General features: G+C 33.9%; 1 protein-coding gene across 1 annotated transcript; it reads right to left on the bottom strand.

Annotated features, from left to right (window-relative positions):
- Nucleotides 1-1456: 1456 nt before the first annotated feature.
- sip3 (septin interacting protein 3) lies at nucleotides 1457-21798 on the bottom strand. Its single transcript, XM_089641128.1, has 10 exons — nucleotides 21545-21798; nucleotides 19341-19433; nucleotides 16842-16994; nucleotides 15490-15684; nucleotides 10268-10452; nucleotides 9377-9519; nucleotides 8422-8811; nucleotides 6489-6607; nucleotides 5490-5956; nucleotides 1457-4617 (listed from the first exon to the last, which is right to left on the bottom strand). Exons 1-10 carry the CDS (start codon nucleotides 21671-21673, stop codon nucleotides 4554-4556), a joined length of 1938 nt encoding a protein of 645 aa, XP_089497254.1. The 5' UTR covers nucleotides 21674-21798; the 3' UTR covers nucleotides 1457-4553.
- Nucleotides 21799-21907: the final 109 nt, after the last annotated feature.

Raw genomic sequence — 21907 nt, 5'->3', positions numbered from 1 at the left:
CCTATCAAATAGTAAAAACTATCACCATAATATATGTATTATATTTTATGCGTAGTAAAATAGTTCAGGCTTCGCCTTAGATTTATAAACATCTTCGTTTCTAAATTAAAATTAGATCATTTGTTCTATTCCCCAAACAGGAAAAAACTGTTCAAGTTTCATGGCAGCGGATAACAAGTTACTTAGTTCGTATGGTGGGGCAGAGTAGTCGGTGGAGCTCAAAGTGGGATGCTGAGGTTATTCGGCCAATAAACGGCATCAGGAGTCACTCGGTTCACCACAGAAGTGCCTCCGGGAAACTGGTGAAGGAGACATTCTTTGTCATTGTGCTCCATTAATACTACATGTGAAACTCTCTTAAGAAGTTTCCAAGGAAGAACAAAAAAGCTTCTTAAGTGGCAATTTTTTAAATGAAGATTTTTTCTAGTATTGTATAGTTATTAGTAATATGTAAGTTTTTTTAAATTTCGGAGGTAAATTGAATTAAAAATATATTATTATTTCCTGCTAACAAAAACATCAATAATACTTTTGTTTTTTTTTTCAATCATAGCAAACACAAAAATCTTGAGCTGTGTAATTTGAGTATTTTGTTTCAACAAAGTTGTACATTTTATGGCTGTTGAAAAAAGTTCATTTCAGATACCTATGTTGTGACACTAGTTGTGGTTTATGATGGATTCCGACAAAAATAAAGTGAAAAATAAAAATGTAAATGTTTGTTTGTGCAAAATCTTAAGCCTCCGAATGTTCTTCACCAATTGCTTTGAAATTTTGACACAATATTGCATTCGAATACGCGTGTGTTTTTATATAACTATATTATGCTGATGTCACCTGTGACAAAAAGGTGAGGTAAAAACATGCTTTTTTGAAAAAAAAAAACAGCTCCATCTGTTGGATGTAACTTTCTATTGTTTCTCTATCTGCACAGACTTACTGAGCCACAGCAACTCGTGGCGGGGTACAGCTAGTAAAGTGATAAATTTTATGACTTTCGGGAAAAGGGGATATTTTCAGGTATATTTTGCCACTAGTTTTCGTTTGTGATGCATTCACCGCCGAACTATTAAAACTTCTTAGGCAGGAAGCAGTTTGAACTAAAAATTCTTATCTGGGAAAAAAGGTGTTTTTTGTATGGAATTTCAAGGGACCAAAAAACAAAACTTGTGAGTTTCACTGTATACATAATTGTAATTCATATTATATATATATTCAACTGTGTTTTGGTAAAACCTCTCAAGCCACATTTTTTAGGAATATTCTTTTCGGTTGTTTCATAAGGAATAGTATTCAAACATGATAAAGTAATTTTTGCTTTTTTTTAATACTTAAAACTAAATTTAAGCATTTGATTTTTTATATATATAAAAAATATATAATCTCTTTGAAAATTTTTATTATGTTGCTTGAAGGATTTTACCAAACTACAGTCGATTATGGAATAAGTAAATAATTGTTTTCATTATTTCTTTATTAAAGAAAACAGTATAATTTAAAAAATCTGTAGTTCATAAATGTGATATTGATTTATAAATTATTAAACAATATTTAGGAAATGACCACACATCTTATTTATTATTGTTTTATACAACTTTATAACCTCTACAAATGGATTCTGCACGTCTCTTAATATCAGTTCTAGGAGGATCATTTTAAATAAACTGTTTTATCTTTGTAAAACCCTCTTTAATTATGATGATCATAGAATAAAGAAGATCATAAGAAATGCCATGTGGGCGTATTTCATGATCCAAAAGTCAGGATTCTGTTTAAATTTCACATGCAGGAATGTGTTCCAACATCATTATGAAATTAAATGGGCGATATACAATGACAGGCAAATGACGCTATCATCAGACGCTAAAAACGAGTGAGGTGGATAATTTATAACACATTGTAAAAAGTGTCTTAATTGAATAGTGTAAGAAAATATTCAATTTTGGAAATAAGCCTAAACTTTTGTTTAGCCGATTTGGGACTAGTGTTTCATAAGCAAATTTTATTTATGAGGACCAAATAGTGATATTACAATGTGAGTTGCCTGTATACTGTCGGATTCATTTATTGACAAATCACCGAAAGTGAAAAAATCTCCTGCGCATCCTGATTGGATCGTCTGTTAATTTGAATGACTATGGCTAGAACTAAATGGTATCAAGTCAATGGAAACAGTTAAATCTATACGAAAGGCATTTCTGGCGTTCAAAGTGTTCTTCTTTATTCTATGATAATCATAGAAGCATGTAATCCCAAACAATAACAGGCTGGTTTATATAACTCTCAAAAGGGTGGATTATGTAGTTTGTTTTCCAGTCTCAAGTGGTGGTTGACTAGATAAATGCATTTAACATTTTTTTATAAATTGGGTTCAAGGGAACATTTATTAATTGTAATCTTACATATTTTAGGCCCAATAAAACTAGGTTGTTGAATATTTTTAAATGAAAGATTTATGTAATGATAATATTACCTATGCAGTCACCAGCCTCCAAACAAATACATCAAAAATTTCAGTTTAAAATACTCTGTTGTAATTCCCAGTTGTAAGTTTCATAACATTTACTTATTAAATATGCATACATACCTACTAAAACCCAATTTGAAATATTGAAGGGCGTTGTGGAGAAGACATATTTCATGCCTACAAGATTGGTACTTACTTGATGTAAAATAGAGAAGGGCATTGTGGAGAAGACATATTTGACACCTACAAGATTAGTACTTACTTGATGTAAAATAGAGAAGACGTATTTGATATCTATGAGGTGATTATTAGTAGGTATGTTCTTGATTTGAAATATTGAAGGGCCTTGTAGAGAAGACATAATTATTGTCTATGGTGTGATTATGTAGTAGATATTCAATATCTAACATTGAACGGTATTTTAGAGAAGATATATTATTTGAGGTCCATGTATTTTATTCAATATTTCACATCAAGCACCAAATGATGCCCTTTATGTGTGAAGACATTTTCAAGTCAGAAAATGGTTGTACCTCGACACAAGTCAGTATTAACATTTAAAATGTAATTTATTAATCAAGAAAACAACAAGTATCGATTTTAGTGTCAATTGCCTTGAACCGAATGCTATGGGTTAAGATACAAATTAAAATCAAAATAAATAATCCCCTTAAAACTACACAACGAAAAACGAATTTAAAACATATTTATAATGCTGTAGAGGACTTGATCGATCTACTAGAATATTTTACAGAATCCTTAGTATGTATTTGCTGCTTGACAGTGGAATGTCTTGATTCCTTTAAAACTTGAATACATCATTACATAGATATAGGTTGCGCAAATAGAGTTGACCCAAACCAAGGATTGTGTGTACTGGTGCATATATAAAACATGCTGTATGCAAGGAATGCATCTATTCGTACTATGTTCGAATCAACTCTGATTGCGATACCTGTATGTACTGCTTGACTCCCAATCGACACATTTCTCAATTTTCAGCTCACCAGCCAACAAAAACATCCGTAGTTAATATGTAATTATTTAATTCTATCATTTCTCAAATAAAAAATATAACCAAATGAGATACCTGCATTCTCTTTGACACAGGACATAAAATTGGAAAAAACAATCTATCTTTCTAAACACCCTATTTAATATTTTATTTACAAAAATATATATGAATCATTACAAATTAATTAGGGTCTGATGAATTTCCATTCCATGTTGCTGATATCTCCGTATTTCACTTGGTACTTTTAAGGGTAGCTCTGGTCTATTAGCTAATTAATCCATCTATTGGCAACATTGCTGCCAGGAAAACAAAGTTAAATATAATAATTATGTATAAGTATATAGTTTGTCAGACATATTTCGCACTACCCTCTGAATTACCTGGCTTTGCCCCAAGAAGAATCTCAAAATTAGTGATATATCTTTTAGAACACTTCTGTACATTGAAAATAGAGGAATTTGCTTGGATTGAATAATATTTTGGACATAAGAAGTACGTAATTTAAAAACTGATTTAAAATATAGCTCTGCAGTTTTCTGTTCACTAAAACTCGACATTAAACTAAGTAATAAATAACAAATCATTTCTGAAACAAATTGCATGTTATGTCCCTCAAGCATTTCCTAAAGCTCAATATAAATTCTTTTTTAATATAATCTTTTCTGAAGGTTGAATACAGTCGACGACATTGTTAAATGTAGACACGCTAAGTCTCAAAGATTCACAGTTGCGGGAAAGGAAAGCGTTACGATTCAGGAAATGATTGGCAGTGATGAAAGAAGGTATTCCTTTAAGGAATAAGGGCTTGCGTAATAGCTGTCACTTCCACAAGCACCTGAGATCTCGGCACTTAACACATCTTCTCTAAGAATTTCCTTGACAGTTCATAATGTATTTTCAACTGCTTTAGATTTCATCCTAGATATTTTCAAATTCCATGGAAAAGACCTGTCATTAGTACGATAAATCGACATGTAAATTCTTTTGAGACGAACTTGACGCGATCACTTATATAATTCAGTTTAAGGTCCATTGTATAATTTGAGATGCGGTGCACTTATGTGGCGAACTTCAATGCTCCGGGGTGAATTTCTCTACCCTGCGTCGCCTCAATTCATTGGCTTCATCATCATCACTAGAAAATTAAAATGAAGAATAAAGTAAAAACGGTACATTTTAAATTACAATTGAAATTACTTATTGTATAATTAAGTTATTAGAAGGACAACCTTGCCGTGATTCATCACCGGGGCAGACGTGAAGTGTATTGGTGATATTCTATTAAATATTGATTATCACACAGTGTGGGATATATTAATTACAGCTTGAAAATTCAAAGTTTTAGCCCTTTAAAGTTAGGGGGTACCTAGCAAGAAATGTTTACTGTGAGCTATGGTCTACTGTTAGTGTTAGGACGGGTTGTTTCGGAGAATTTGAACAATTCATCAAATTTCAACTTTCATTTTCGGGATCTGTGAAAGTACTATTCAAGTTCTGATATTATATCATTATAGGCTAGTTGCTTGGCAGAACTGAAATAAAAACAGAACTTGAAAAAATCCTTCACAGAACTTGAAAATCAACGTTGAAATTTGATGAATTGTTCAAATTTTCCGAAACAACCCGTCCTTAATAAGATACAAATGATCATGCTTACGACAACATCTACCTTTTATTCTTTACTATATATTATTTAATTTTCAAATATGTGTAAGTTTAGCATTAACATGTTCACTGGCAACTCTGCCATTTGGGAGTTGGAATGTTTGAAGAAACTCAGAACCCGCCAAATGGCGCGTGCGTCAATAAATCTTTCAATAATCAGTGAAAATCTGGTAACTATTTGTTGTTTTTATGATGACCCTGTGCTTCAGTGAATCTTAAAGCGTTGTTCGTATGTATTTTTTTACTACCTACTCTAGTTTCAAAGTTATAGCATGTTGAATATGTCAAAACCGTCATGAAAAATTTTCGGAAATAATATTATGGTGGATATGTGTCAATTACCTTTTTGAATTAAGACTATCATCTATATTTTGAGCAGCTTTAATTTCTGAGCTCTCTTCCAGCATCTGTCCTTCAGAAACCTCCTCCGCTTTGTTTTCAATAGTCTCCACCGCCGCGCGCACCACCTCTGCATCACCAGACTCCTTATTCAACACCATCCCTTTCACCTCCTCCTCTTTCTGCACTCCTGAAGTGCCGGGAACATCGTTGACAGATACATGACTTTCCGCCTCTTTGGCATCTTTAGGTTCTGCATGAGGAGCTTCGGAGCTGACACCGGAAGGCCCGGGGTCTACCGGATCACTGGCGGACGGAGGGGCAGATGCGGCGGCTGCGGCGGCCGCCTCCTCAGTGGCAGTTTGAGTGCCGACTTCTTTGCATATCGTCGGGTAACGATTGGCGATGGAAGAGTACTGCTGCATCATCATCACGGATGCATCCAGCATTGTTTGTATGTTTTGCAAGCACTGAAATAAAAGAAATGTCCAAATTGGTAGAATTCATGTAAAATAATGCTTTACATTATTCACATATTAGAAAGAGGGAATGAACCTATGAGCGGTACGCCTATATCATCACAATATATAATAGACCAGTATTTCTATTATATTGTAAAAATGATTTCATCTTATGCACTAAACAAGAATTAGTACAAGAAGAACTAGACAGACGCGGCTTTAAATGCAATAATTATTCCTCAAACAATATTAAATCTTCTTATAATAATATTAAGGCTCTATCATATGCTTGAACCAATGTGCAAAAACAACAAGACCTTTTTCAAGTTTGCATTCACAATTTTCTGAAATATACTCTCCCATTTGATGTTAGAGCTAATTTACTGCCATCAACTGTGAATTTATAAATACGGGCCAGTCCCTCTTTGATGTACTTTGGTATTTAATTTTTTCAAAGATCATACCTAATGTCTTGCAAGCTTCTAGTACTGTGCCACATCTGATTTGATTTTTAACATGAAACTTAGAACGTTATTATTACCTGAATTCTAGCTTCAATGTGTTCTCTCCCTCTGCCCTCCATGCGAGCCAGCTCAGCCGGGGTGAGGGTATTAAGATTTGGAGGCATGACCGGGGGCGGGAACGGGAATCCCATAAAGGCTAGAAAGAACAATAAAAAATATGTGTGATGCAGTGATTTGTTATTTCCTACATTATGGGTGTATTATGTAACAAAATTGATGTAAGTACCTACATTCATATTTTCCATCTAATTCAAATGTGTTTTATTTCTACTAATGGAAATTTTAGGCAATACAGTAAGTTGTGGTAGGTCGATAAGCGAATGGAATAAAATAATAAATTGAGGTAGGTACTTTTCTGTAAAATTTTACCAGCAAATTTGAATTTGTTTCCATTTTTAAAATTTGTAAAAATAAAAGCAATAGAATTACTTCTGACAGATGTATCATGTAGTGAGATACAAATTATGAGGTAAAACCAGTATATAGGTAAATACAGGGGGGTATAACTCCGATACTTTTTTTGGTTTTTGATGACGTCGCTACAGCCCGACCAATGAAAAGCCGTCGTGGTTTGATCTCTCACTCTCTCTAGCATAAGACCCGTGTAACAGAAAGAGAGGCTACGTTCCACCTCCCCGGAAATGCCTAAAACCATGTGACGGATGTGAATGTGACGCCATCTTGACAGTTCATATTGTTGTTTTGAGTTGTTTGATATGTGAAATGTCTGAAAGTAAAGTTAAAAGTTATCAAGCCGTGTTGTGTGAAGGGCTATACTGACAGACAATCGACTCGACATAAATATCCAAAACACGGAAGCTTTGAGGAGCGCAGGTTCGGCGAATGGGCCTGTAGAATCGACAGAATCGAATTCGTATCTTAACCTATATTCGTTTGTGGCTGCCATTTCTCCATCAGAAACAAAAAGCCGAATGGATCACTTCGAAGTTCCGCACTGCCGACTTTAAATCTTCCCGGCATTGGTAGTTATCCAGATTTACGACAGTATCGGACCCGTTGTGACGAAAATACAAGTGCTAATCATGTTCCGCCAGGACCCTACATTACAGGACCGTGTGATGTCACCAAAGACCATATTACGTCTTGCGAGATATGAATCCTTCTTCCAAAAGGATTAAGGAAGATTATGAAGGTAAACATCTGTTCTATGTTACTTGAAAATATTCGAAAATGTCTTCATCCATTATGCAGATCTTAATTCCTTTCCTCGATCTAAAAGATAATTTTTTTTCAGATTCAAGTGTTCCTGTAGGACCCAGCGGTAGTAATTCAGTCGCCACACGAAAAAACAATGCTTCCTTGTGTAAGAATATTTATAGTTTCTTGTTTGATAATCATTATTGTTTCTGTCATATTAGTGAAATAAAATAAAAATACTTCACATGTAACAAAGTTTTTCATTTTTCTGATAAACAGAGAAATGTTAACATTCAACACTGTCGTAGAAAAGCACAATAATTGTTTGAAAATGTTTTTCCTTTTAAAGTAAAGGAATTCAAATTTCTAGTAATTTGAAGCTATTTTTACGACGGCCTCGGGACGACAGATTTTCAACTTACAAAGCGCCGTCCTGAGAAAATGTGCCGTAAGGAAAGATACCTTATAGCTCATTTTTGCAGGACCGCACTTTGTGAGTTGGAACCTTGTCGTCCTGAGAGAATTTGTTAACATTTCTAACATTTATTTTTAAAATAATATTTTAGGCTGATGAATGGCAATATGATCTTTCCTAGGTAGGCACCTAGGAAAGATCATATTGTCTATGGCCGCGCCTTTTTTTTTTATTGTTTCGGCTACCTTGTCTATGAAATCAAAGGCTGTAATGACGTCATCGGTTAAAAAATAGTGGACAAAATTTCCCCCTACAAAAGCTCGGAGTTATCAATCTAGTGATTGGTTTATTTATGGGTAAATATCAACGTAACTCACGTGGTAAATTAGCCATGTTAGCCACACCTGGCATTCCCGGCATGCCTGGCATACCCGTCAGACCCGGCATTCCCGGCATGCCCATCCCCGGTATTCCGGGCATGCTGGGTATGTTGGGATTGGGCATGGTAGGGATGGCCCCGAACGGCCCCTGCTGCACCCTGAACTGCTGCAGGTTGCGGGGTGCCTGGGCCTGTGGGGCGGCTGGGGGTGGGTGGGGAGGTGCGGGCCCCCCCTCTCCAGCAGGGCGGGGAGCGGGGGCGGCAGGAGCAGCGGGGGCCGTGCCCTGCAGGATGTTCAGGCGGCAGGTCGGGCAGGTCTGCTGGCGCTGGAACCAGGAACGTAGGCAGGCAGCGTGGAATATGTGGTTGCACGGCAGCTTCTTAGCACCTGGAATAAATTTGATGGAATAATATTTAATTCAATTTTATGTATATATTTGGAGAGATAAGATAATAGATGCTGTAAATATGTAAATAAATAAAATTGTGGAACAGCGTTTGCAATGTATTCACGATTTACAGGGACAGATCTCCAATTTTTACAAAGAACATAAACATAACCTGCCTTTTGTATTTGAGACTTACTGTAATATTGGGATGCCGGAACTTGCACGATCATATACACCTACACTGTTGCCTTTCTTTAATGCTGTCTCTCTCATGCAATTTTAGTCGCACATTCATTGCACTTATTATTCTGGGCCCTTTAATGTGGCCCTTGGAATATGAGTAACAATGCCCTAATTAATCCCAATTAGATCTTAAAGAAATGATTATAAAAACTAGATACAATTTATTTTATTATTGAGATGCCAAACAACGACATGAACCATAGCATCCCCAACATCCCCAGTTTGGAGAGCCAGTGACTTCTGAGTTGAAAATCAAGGTGTTTACCATTCCGCCATTGAACTCTCCGATATGTAAGTACTATTCAAAACTAATCAACATACCTGTATTCATCTCTTCACGGCAAATGATGCAGACATTGTCCACTGCCGCAAGTTCGGCACGGGTAGCATCCGGGTACAGCGTGTTCATGTTGCGTATCGCACGCCGAGATAATATTACATCATTGAACGCCTTCTTGAAATTTCTGAAAATATTTAAATAAATTTCAATTTCATTTGTCCATTTTAGTGTTTAGTTTAGAAATAATATTTCTAAGTTAGAAAAAAAAAATATTTATGTTAGAGAAAGCAATAAAATAAAATCGAAGTCTCCAGCGCATTCTATAGAAAGTAAACGATTCTTAATGTTTAGTACTAATTTATTCCACTACTAGCTGTATCCCCGCTACGCGTTGCTGTGGCTAAGTCTGTCTGTGCAGATAGAGAAACAAAAGTGAATGTTGCTTTTACGTAAAACAGATGGCGCTGTTTTTTTTTTAAAACATTTATTTACCTGTTACTGGTGATATCTATATAATATAGGTATATAAAAACACATGCGTATTCGAATGCAACGTTGTGTCAAAATTTGAAAGCAATCGGTGAAGAATTTCAGAAATTTAAGATTTTGAACAAATGAATATTTTCATTTGTATAGATAGAGCAGAGCTACGTACAGTAGAGCTACATTTTAGAAGTTTTTAACACATGTCTATCCATGAAAATGGCAATAATTGTTAATTAATTAATTCAAATATTACTATCTTTTATCAGTTTGGTTTCTTTTGGGTACCTCCTCGTATACAGATTATTTATTTATTAGATAAAACAGAACACGGTAAAAGGGTAGGTAAGGTTAGTTTAGGTATGTTATTTGTTTGTTAGTTTCCTCGACTTTTCTTCAATGTTCTGTTTTGTCTCTGTTCCGTTTAGTCATGGAATCGGTTCTCCTACCTCATGGTGTAGTACATGGGTCTGAAGGCAAACAGCGGCAGGGTGTACTTGCGCACCATGATGGCCACGAAGGACACGTACAGCAGCACTTTGAAGAAGCCCACAATCAGCTCTGTGTACAGCAGCACCACCGCCTTGTTCTCCCACGGGCTCTCCCAGCGGGCGTCTATAGCGTGCAGCAAATACTGGAAAACAAATTAGAATAATTATTTATTTTATGCATCATACGTCCAGTGGGCCGCATACTCGCAAATACCAGACACGTTATTTATTTGGGATATTTCGGCATCGCTCAGGCTCTCGGTAAATGCCTGACGTATCGTGATGACATGTCAGCTATTTAGCAAGTTCAAAGGTCGTCCATTGTTTGTAAAGTGAAAAGTAAATAAATAAAAATATGCATGTGCGTTAAGGTTGAATGCCTTTTTAAATATAAATATTTTGTAAAAATTTGTCAAAAAGGCTCCAGTTGATTTGATCCTAAATTAATTACTTATTTTTGTCAATTGGCCTATTAAACAAGCAATTTTTGTGAATTGGCCTATTAAACAAGCAATTTTTGTCAATTGGCCTATTAAACAAGCAATTTTTGTTTGTTTATATCTAATGTGTACATTTGCGGAACTGCGCTGCGAAACGCCGCTTGTATTTGATTCGTTCCTTTCCCGTGGTTCATGATTCGGCTCGCTCTTCAGTTCGCAAATTCGTATACATTTTTTATGATTGTTTATTAAAAAAATTATTATGATTTATTAACAAACGTATTATAATAATACATGCATATTTATTATTTACTCTTTCCGTTAAAAACAACACACGACCTTTGAACTTTAAAACCATACTGATTAAAAGAGGTAAATAGCTGACGTACCGTCACGAGACGTTGGGCATTTACTGAGTTCCGGAGCGCTGAAGAAATATCCAGAATGAATAATGCATCTGGTATTTACGAGTATGGCAGTGGGCTGCCCCATATATATTTGGGAGAAACAAATCCACAGGCTGGGTCTGCTATGGACGGAGGCCGCTGGGGATGCCTGGATGCGAATTTTCGATTCGATGGATGAAGATTGCCCTGATGAAAGCAAATCACCTATCAAATCTAGAAGAAAATAATGTGTTTGCACCACATTTCAAAGTGAAAGATATTCTCATTAATGCCTTGATGAGAAACCACCAACTTAGAATCGAATTATTGCTCAAAATGGTTATAGCAGTGATTAGTGATGAGATCTGAATTGCCAGGTTCTTCCTAACCTTCTTCTTCCTGTTAACTCCCTTTCCAGCCTTTCTAAGGCGAAACTATTACCATTATAGTAATACACACCTAGCAGAACTTTAAATATTTAATTCAATAAAAATAAATTAAATAAAAGTATGGTATTAAAATGGTTTTCTGCTGAAATAATAAATCACTGATAGAGGACTTATAAATAGAAATATTGATAAGGCAAGTTAATTTGTTTTTAAAAATTATTTCAATACTCGTAATACATTTTCTCACACATTATAAACTCATAAAAACATAAACTCTTTCTAGTAATTTCATGTAGAGTGTGTAATAACCGTGCGACTGATTCCAGTACGAAAGAGATTACATGTTCAGAAGGTTGAAGAAACCAAATACTAAGTTTGGTGAGCTTGCTTTCGGAGTGTCAGGAAGTGAAGCCTGGAATGGACTGTCACATAATTTGAGAATGATTACAGACTCAGAGACAGAAGACAGAGTTCAGAGCAAAACTCAAAACTCACCTTTTTATCATATCCAGAGTCAGAAACTTTTCACCTTCACAGTTCGCAACAACTAAATGTAAATAACTAAATGTATAAAAAATGAAAATATATTTTGTAAGCTTTTAAAGGTCATTTTATTAAAATTTTCCAGTCCTAAAGAGTCAGTTTGGAGTTCGCAACGACTAAACTAATTCTCCAGTCTTTTGAAAGAAATACAGTCAAACTTAGTTATAACGAGCACGAGGGGACTGACTAAATTTGCTCCTTATAGCCATTTATCTTTATATTCAAAATAGGTTTTTAAAAGTCGTATGTACCTACCTACCTATCTGCCTCTACTATTAATATATTCACAAAAGTACGGTATATTTTCAAAATTAGAGTAGGTGTTACTCATTAAAAAAATAAATTAGAAAAATACACTTTTATTACTCAAATTAATTATCAATGATTGTTTTAAAGATTTCGCTTTCATGCTTCTCAATTTCCTCTTCAAAACAATCAACGCATTATAACAATCGTCACCTGGTTCAAGGCTTCCAAGAAAAATATCACTAAATTGTCCATCTTATTATCACTACCTTGTGCGTACTGTACCTACCGCTTGTAAAATCGCACTTGTCATAAATAACTAGCTTGCGGGATTGTTTTGGTTTTCGGCTGTAAAATTTTACTTATGTACAAACCAGTGATACACAACTTGCAGCTCCATTCTTGTGGACCGCATGTCAATTTCATACGGCCCACTTGGCTATCAGTGGCGGCTCGTGACTTTTGAGTGTACTAGAGTGCTAATATTACAAAAATGGCATTATTGATGTGTTTGTAGCTGAAAACTAGCACTCTAGTACACTCAAAAGTCGAGCCACTGTTGGCTAGAGAAAAATCTAAATATTTGGGGTAATTCTTGTAAACCCTGGCGTTATAGAGTTTTGGTTAATTTACGTTGCATTTCCTAAATGGAACCAAATTTGAAGAACCGGTTTGTATAACACAAAATTCAACAGAAACCTAAACTCCTGAATTTCACTGTCAACCCCCTCCCTCTCAAAGAAAAAAAAAAACCGCATGTTGGTTGCGGCCTGTTTGAGAAATACGCAAAGCGGCCCGTCTGCTAAAAAAGTTGTGAATCACTATCATAAATTTACCCCGTGCAGGGATGTAGGTACTCGTAACTAGGTACGTTCATAAACATATTTATTGATTTTTAAAACAAAATTCACGATGAGTTGTGTTGGGAAGTGAGTTAGCTAAGAGCTTCACAGATGCACTCATAGAGGGCAGTGAAAAGAGCTTGGTTGGAAGTCTGCAAGATGGCAGCTAGTAGCCAGTAGTCGCTAGGGCCAGTTAGGCTGCTTCCAGACAAACTTGGTGTTTGTTGCAGATACACCTTACACAGGTAGTGCGATAAAAATATGAATCCGTCCCTAATGGGATAGGAAATTCCTGCCAGCCACCGTTGCGCGCCGTGCTATGCAGCATCTTCGTTTGTTCCTACTTTACTTACTTCGAGAATATTTTCCCAATGACCCAATGACCCAGAAATTGTGTTGACAAAATTATTTGCTCGGTATATCAATGAATCGACCTCAACAACGGTCAACAATTATATGAAGATAAGCCCAAACTAAAATATCGTTTTGTAATTTCTTATTATAGCCATGAACTCGCTATTGCCGTAATCGTTATAATCAAGTTCAACTGTATCAACTCTACTCTTGCCACTAATATTCTAATAAATGTAATATCATTAGTAATGGAGGGTAAAATAGCAAATGTAAAATAAATGTCCAGTGTGTTTACTTATAGTGTCCTCTGTGTGCAAAGTTGTAAACTTTTTTTAAGAAAAGTGTGTTTATCTGAAGTGACCAGCCAGGTAAGTATGTTTTCTATATTTGTTTGTAAATAATATGTATGTTTTTCTGAATCTGTTTGTATATAATAAAATTAGATAAAGATTAGGAATTCGTAATAAATTGTACAGCACCCTTGAGGCGATTTTTCTCAAAAACGACACCATACAAGTTATCCAATTATGGAGAGAGTGAGAAGAAAATACCATAAATGAGTGTGAACCTTTGTCCAATGTCGCTTCCTTATCACCTGCTACTCGAGATAATACATTGTGTTGATTACAACCTATAGACTATAATTTAAAAATAACAATTCATAGTAGTACTATATCAAAAGATATCGAATTGAATCCAAAGTCGGCGTTATTCCAAACAGTTGACAATCGCCAACGATAGTGGCTGTTGACATTATTTTGAATTATCAACAATGCCCATTAATAAACAATAGTATGAATAATTATGTTATAAAGACATTTAATTCTGGAATAAATCTTTTTTTTTTCGACTTTATGTCCGGGTTAAATCTTACCCACAGGAAAAACTAAACCCTTCCACACACTTTTCCACAAATGATCATCTAGTCAATCCACATTCTGCAAGTGCATTATATAAGCATAATAAATACAAAACAATACAAGAACAACACGTCAACTCACCAGAGATCAAATGGAAAAATAATTCACCGACTCCAGATATTTTCATATCAGAGGGTTCGGCTCGGTAGAACTTCTAACTGGACCTATAAATCCTACTGATCCCTCAACATAAATATTTTAAAAATCTTTCGTAATCCTACATGCATTTAAAATGACTGATTTTTCATTTTTGTATATAAATTCTTTGGCAGATCTAATACGCTTAAATTTTGAATTAGAGAGCTAGGTATAATGCCAGTAGCCGAAATAACAAATGGTAATATTTTTATAGCCTGAGAATGCCAAATTCTTTTAATCTCATTTCCTAAATCTGTGTATTTTCTTATTTTTTCAGAAACAGATTTTTTAATATTTCAGTAATTTGTAATAGCGACATCAATGATATAAGTTATTTTTTTAATTTTGTCATGTAAAACTATATTGAGTCTATTGTGACTAATCATTTGGTCTGTTAATATAGTTTTATCATAACATATTTTATAAAATTCATTTTCTAAAAATATTTCGTATTCATAATATGGTACTATATTACGGCAGTCAATCAAGTAATGTTTAATTACCAAACTTTGGTGAATTATTTTTAAAACTTGATTGTGCCTAAATGTATACTCGGACGGCGCTAATATAGAACATCCCGATATAATATGTTCTATAGAGTCCGGAAAAGCCAAACATTTTATTATTATTATTATATTAACCGCTAGGGGCCGGAGCAATGCATTTGCAGTGTTGAAGAATCGTACCCATGCACAGTGCGAAGCACTGCAATTGCAGTGTCGACCTTGTACATTCATTTTGCCTTTGGATAGTACTGAGTTAGTTAAAGACAAAAATAAAAATGTATTTTTATCAAGTATGGTATTGTATACGTGTTGGCTTTAAAAAAAACTTTTGATTTATTGAAGTTTCTTGCTGGCCCCTATGGGTTAAGGGAAATTACATAGAGTTACTAGTACTAAAATTTCTAAACTGAGCTTACCTTGACGGAGATGTTGAATATCATGATGAGGAGTATGGCATACTCGAACCCGAAGACCAGTTGGACCGAGGCTCCCTTGGCGATGGTGGACTGGTACGCGTAGTAGATGAAGAAGAGGTCCAGAGCGGCCAGCACCAGCAGGAGACTCTGCACTCTGATGTGGAAGAGCAGGCCGATTACGGGGCTTCGTTCCATCTGAAAATGTTATGTTTGTTTGAATATAACAATCTATTAACCTTATCTATGCCGCTGTTGCATATGATCTATCAGCCCCTATGATTCAGGTTATCGGGACTTTGAATGTAATAACAATATTCAATAGAAAAAAAAATTCTAAATGTTTCTTACTTATTATCAAATTATAAATAAAACAAATATATCTATCTATATAAATAAAAATATAAATGTTTTTTTGTTCAAAATCTTAACTCTACGAAAGTTCTCCACCAATTTCTTTGAAATTTTGACACAATGTTGCACTTGAATACGCATGTGTTTTTATATACCTAATAGTGGGCCCGGGCAGACGTTGTCCTGCCACAGACCGCAATCTATTGAAAGCTTATACAACTTAAAAATTAATAACAACACTATTTTCCTACAAAAAAATCCCATTAAAAAATATTGAGGGGGTGTAAATTTGTAGTTGTATGTATTTTTGGATGAGATCTAAAAAAAAAAAATTCATTAAAAATAAAAAATTTGATCTCGACAACAGCGCCACCTATCGGATCCAAAACTATTCTATGTTCAAGCTGGAACCAACCATATACATTCACAAAATTTCATTGAAATCGTTTGGGTGGTTTCGGAGATTAGCGTGTACAAACACAGTGACACATGATTTTTATATTTTAAGATATTATATAGATGTCACCTGTGACAGGTAAAAACATGCTTATTTTTTAAACAGGCGCCATCTGTTAGACTACGTAAAAGCTACATACGCTATTGTTTCTCTATCTGCAAGGACAGACTGAGTGGCGGGGTACAGCTAGTGACTTTCAATATTTAGGTTTCAAAAACAGCATCAACTGTCTTGAAGAATGGCATCGTGAAATCAAGTTTAAATAATTTCAATTTAGTGTTTTAAGTAATAATTCAGTCCAAATGATGAATTATTAAAATCAGAGCACCACTGAATATGTTTGACCCAGATGTTTGAATCATATTATGAATAATAAATATTATTCACAATATTTACATGCGCCAGTTTTATGATTTTTTGCGAATATTCTATATATATATATAGATGTGTAAAAATTATTTTTGAATCTACACTTTTCAGTTTCATGTCACCACTGTGTGTCTGGCAGTATGTAAAAATATTAACCCTTACACAAGTTACTTACAAAATCAACTCGGTCCTCCGCAAGCCAGTGGAAGGACTTGAGGAAGAGCAGCATCGTGAAGAAAGCCACAAACTGGGGGTTGAAGTCATCTCTCAGAACGGTGAAAGCCAGACAGGTTTCTGTGATGGCATACCAGGATCTTTCCATCAAGTGCTAAAATTAAATACACAAAGCTCAATCAAATACATGCTAAACAAAATATTTATTTATTTTGTAAGAAACAAACAGCTTTTATATAATATACAATGATAGATATAAATATACAAGTTAACTGAAGTCAAGCCACAGAAGTTTCTAATGTTAAAGTGCATTAGAAATGAAGTTTTAGTATCTTAAAATTAATTTGGTGTTAAAGGAAGGGGAGAGGAAGAGGAAAATAGGAAGAGGATAGGTGATGCTGCCGATACATTCCATACTCTCATATTAATAATCGATCGTACGCATTACATCATATCGATATTTCTTTAGGTTATTACCAAAAATGTCAATGCTGTAAAATTTTGTATTATATTGTGCACAAATACGAGGAATTGGGGAATTTTTTCGAATGTTTGTTCTACACAAGGGTAGATAAAATAAATCAGATTGTCGGGTTGATCTAGACGGAATATGAAGATTTATTAAATTGGTAAGTTCTGGTGAGTCCAGACAATTATTTAGGATTTTAAATAATAAGATTTGATCAAAAATTAGAGGTTGTGTTTGGAGGGAGTTAAAATTATGAAATTAAATGGATTCGGTATAATTTGAGAAGTGTAAGTTTAGTTTATAATTTATGTGTTTAAAAAATTTTTTTTGAATTCTTTCTATTAAGAAAAGTAGTTCTACCAGTTTGGTCGAATGATGCTTAACGCCGGGAAGGGTAGTTCTATCTTTTCTAGCCGGAATTATTCAATGTCTTTATATGAATATTATATACCAATCTCTTTGTAAAAGCCCTAACTATATGTGCATAATTATCAAATCGTAATGCAAGTCTTCTTTTTATATTTATCTTTGAGCCTTTCATTTACATCGGTATTTGAACAAAAGGATATTATATTATTTGTTATTGTAATACTTCAATTCCTGGAATGAGTGTTTTTATGACCGTGAAACCCGATTTGAATCTCTATCTCTGTTCCGCCCCACTCATCTCCTATGTGCAAGTGAGAGAGAGATAATAAACATATTACAAGGTTAATTAGTATTTGAAATAATATTCAATTTTCGTTTCGTTGTTTTATAACTTGGGTATGCTGAGTTACTATGTAGAAATTTTTACTAAAATATTTTAATTATTTTCGAAGATATAACGATTTAAAAAAAATTAAAGAAATTCGTGTGGTACCTTTATTTTCACCCGGAGAGAGCATAGCGCCAGCGCAAAAAATACCCACCAGAAATGTGTTAAGTTTATTATTTATTAGCCACATTTTTTTCTAAATCTTTTCCTTATTGAAAAAAAAATAATGCAACAATCAATATCATAGTAAAATCTTCCACAATATGTGTGTACTTGGCCATCACTTTAACCCCCAGGCCTCTGGCAATTTCTGTTAGAAGGTCTGAGTATTTCCCCTTTTAAATAAAATCCAAATAAATGGAATATTTCTGAATGTAACTAAAAACTGTTTTAAAGGGTGTTGAAATACGCTTCCAAATTTTATTGTCAGAAATTAACATATAATTTTTCATAAATTAAAATTATTTTTTTTTTAAGTGGCTCACTTTAGGTTTTTTTGTAGCTAAAATTACTGATGATGAAGAAATAAATAATAAAAAAACACACATATTTTATCAGACAAATGTTGCTATCACGTAACTTTTTTGTCTTTTAGTATAAAAACAATTAATTAAAAAATTTAAATTGTGGTCAGAACCTTTGGTTTCAAAGAGGAGTACATTATAATTCTTCTGTGTTTAACTTCTCAATTTAAATATAAAGCATGTTTTCTCTTTCTAACACAGTTAATATCATATTTCTCACCATGACAGTAAGGGAGATTTCCAACGATTTCCCAAAGGTGAACAAATTAGCCTGAGGGTTAGTGATAAAACAGAAAAACTGAGCTCTGGCATCATGTTCTGCCTGGATTTCTGCCCGATATCCAACGTGAAATTTTATAAACATTCATTAAACTGTCAAAAAATAAAACAAACCATCATATGGTGAGCTTCAATTAAAAAAAAGTTCAAATTCAAGCGAAGCTGGATAGTAACTAGGTAGGTACTAGTCATTTACATAAAATACTAGAAACTAGATATCTGAAGATATTGTGATTACTGATTATCATAAAAGCTTTTAATAACATTAATGGATAATAAAACTACACTCCATTACGGATTAACCAATTTTATAATTTTTCCAAGCTTCAAGCCGTGGTAGTTCATGCAGTTTTAGCTTACTCGGCAAGATGTTGAGATATTTTGCAATATTTTACGAAATAAATACAACTCATGAATTGCGTAGTAAACACATGAATAAGCATTAAAATAAATCACTAAATCACAACTTACCTCAAACTCTGCGGCTCTCAATTGACCAAAGAACACTTTCTTCATTAATTTTCCCATCAGAAAAACCATTATAAATGCCTGTATGTAGATTACCTGAAATGTTTAATATATTATTGTTTAGCAGTGCCTTAACCCTTATTGTGCGGCTGGCTACATTTGCAGTCCAGTGAAATTAGCACTACCATGAGATGCACTGCAGTGTGCAGTGTGTTGAGCTAGGTTTTATAAGTTTTGAATGCATTTCGTTAATGTCCATGAAAATTCCAAAGTAAAAAAAATTATTTTGTATAATCGTTTCTAATATTTCAAATAAATAAGGAAATAGCAGAAATTCTCAATAGCGGTAAAATTGAGCCACAAACTAATTCAGCATTTTCCTAAGTTATTTAATGAACTTTGCAGAAAAATGTGAAATTATTCATATTCTTGGACTTTGATGTACCTATATAAAAAAACTTATTTTTTGTCCTGTATATTATCCAGACTTCTGACTCACACAATGTTGTCATTTTTGGTCTCATCGGTTTTTAAATTACAATATTAATAATTTTTTATTATAATGTCTAATATTCCTTAACTCCTCAGGCCTCTGCCATATTTTGACATAAGGTCGGAGCATTGCAATAAAATCCAAATTAATGGAATATTTCTGAATGTATCGGAAAACTAATCAATGCTTTTAAAAGATGATAAAATACAGTTTAAAATTTTATTATTGCAAATAAAAATTAATTTGTGATGTACTAAAATATTGAATGGGATCATAAAAAAAAATTAAATGGCTCACCTTAAATTTTTGTAACTAAAATTACTGATAATGAAAAATATGTATATAAAACACATGCATTTCTGTACCTCGGAAGTCAAAGGTTGGTTATCACATTTTTGAAATTTTTCAGGAGAGAGAAAATAGTCAAAAATTTCCTTTGAACATTGTGGGGATAGCAGACCTTTTATGTTGACCTAACTTAGTTTCACATTGTCGTAGAACAACCGTCTTTATACCTCTGTATAGATACTGAAAAAACTATAAAGGTCTCATACTTAACTCATTTTCACAAAAAACTGGACAACAGACTTTTGGCTTCTGAGGTAAAGATTTTATTAGACAAATGTACAACAAACTTTATTGCTACCTCACTTTTTTGTTGTTTGGTATAAAAATAATTAGTAAAAAATCGCGAAGTTTCATTATTTTTTTATTCTATTTCTTTTTTTAAATTTCTTGATTCTTGATATGGCATGTTGCCTAATTTCGCTTCAGGTATACAAATTTTTTTTTAAAACATTTCTTTATTTCAATTTAATTACTACTGGAAAACAACTATTTAAGTCAGGGGAGATGTAAAACATGTACCAAATGGTTTTTTAGGTTGCTAGTTTGGGTTATTTTAATAATTTATGAATACCTCCTAACCATAAACTTAACTTTGATTGAGAAAAATGTAACTTTAATGCGTCTTTTACCATTTTCCCCAACATAAATAGTTGTTTTTGTTGTAATGAAGGTGAAACCAAGCGATATTTTTTGCGTATTAAGCGTGAGGCGGAATTCGGAAACTTTATCCTATTAAATTCTGAACTTCCGATGGGTTTGCAAATTTGAAAGAGGTCATCAATATTGTCACTCTCTTCATATTTAATGCGAATCAGAGAGGCCTATCAAACACAATATTCTTCCCATCAATGCAAATCCGAATGTTATTCTGAAAATGATTCCCATTTCCTATCTTTCCAGATTACGGACCATGGTGTTTTAAACAATTCCTATTGGAGCAATAAGAAACTATTAACATTGATGGGTGTTTGGTGTTTCAACATGAAAATGTAAAAGAATTGATGGTAGGTACTTCTTGAAAATGCAACATATGAAGGAAAATAACAATATGTGGATGTGGATCACTTTATATCATTTTGCTGCACAGTAACTATAAATAAGATAATGCTGTACCATGATCGAAAGAAACATTGTACTGTATTTCATAATATAGTTTGATATTGTCATTTAAAATCAAAACTAGATGAAATCGGCAGAAATTTTTCCGATTTTGGCATCAAGAAGATAGGGATTTTTAGAAGGGTATTGTAAACATTTTTGTACCATACGACAAAATATTTTCTTTTCAGACATTTAAGGGAACCGATTAATATTTTTTTAAACGTCTAAATATTTTTTACATTCCGTTAAAAGCAGTTTTACTTACAGCCATGCTAAGATTAGATTTGGTGATATAAACGACAGATGGATAAAACTGTTTCTTTTGGATGTATGCATTTCCAATCACGCCCGCCGTTAGCGTCAGGCTTAACATCGTTAATCCTAGTGCCCTCATTTTGATGTTTTTCCGATATAAAAACCTAGTTATTGTATAAAACTCATCAGATTGGCACAACACAATTTCACTTTTCCTAGTTGTCAAATGTCAGCCACACAAATACAAAAAGGCTAATCCACAGACAAAACGACAAATAATCGCAGAGAGACTCAGACCAATGACATTAAGGTTGTTACGTGGATCAATTCTCATTGGCCATTTGGTTGAGGTGTGTTTGAAATCGCGCGGAAA

Source organism: Hesperophylax consimilis, chromosome 16 (assembly GCF_061612785.1).
Source record: "Hesperophylax consimilis isolate HC1 chromosome 16, BYU_Hcon_1.0, whole genome shotgun sequence".
NCBI classification, from domain to species: domain Eukaryota; kingdom Metazoa; phylum Arthropoda; class Insecta; order Trichoptera; family Limnephilidae; genus Hesperophylax; species Hesperophylax consimilis.
The sequence above is the reverse complement of the archived record's forward strand: the minus strand, read 5'-3'. Positions and strand labels throughout refer to the sequence as shown.

Coding starts and splice junctions, on each gene's coding strand:
- sip3 (XM_089641128.1), bottom strand. CDS start 21,673: ATGAGGGCACTAGGATTAACGATGTTAAGCCTGACGCTAACGGCGGGC. Junction 15,685..16,841: donor CGGAGGACCGAGTTGATTTT/GTAAGTAACTTG, acceptor TAACATTTTCAG/ATGGAACGAAGCCCCGTAAT. Junction 10,453..15,489: donor TATTCAACATCTCCGTCAAG/GTAAGCTCAGTT, acceptor TTTGTTTTCCAG/TATTTGCTGCACGCTATAGA.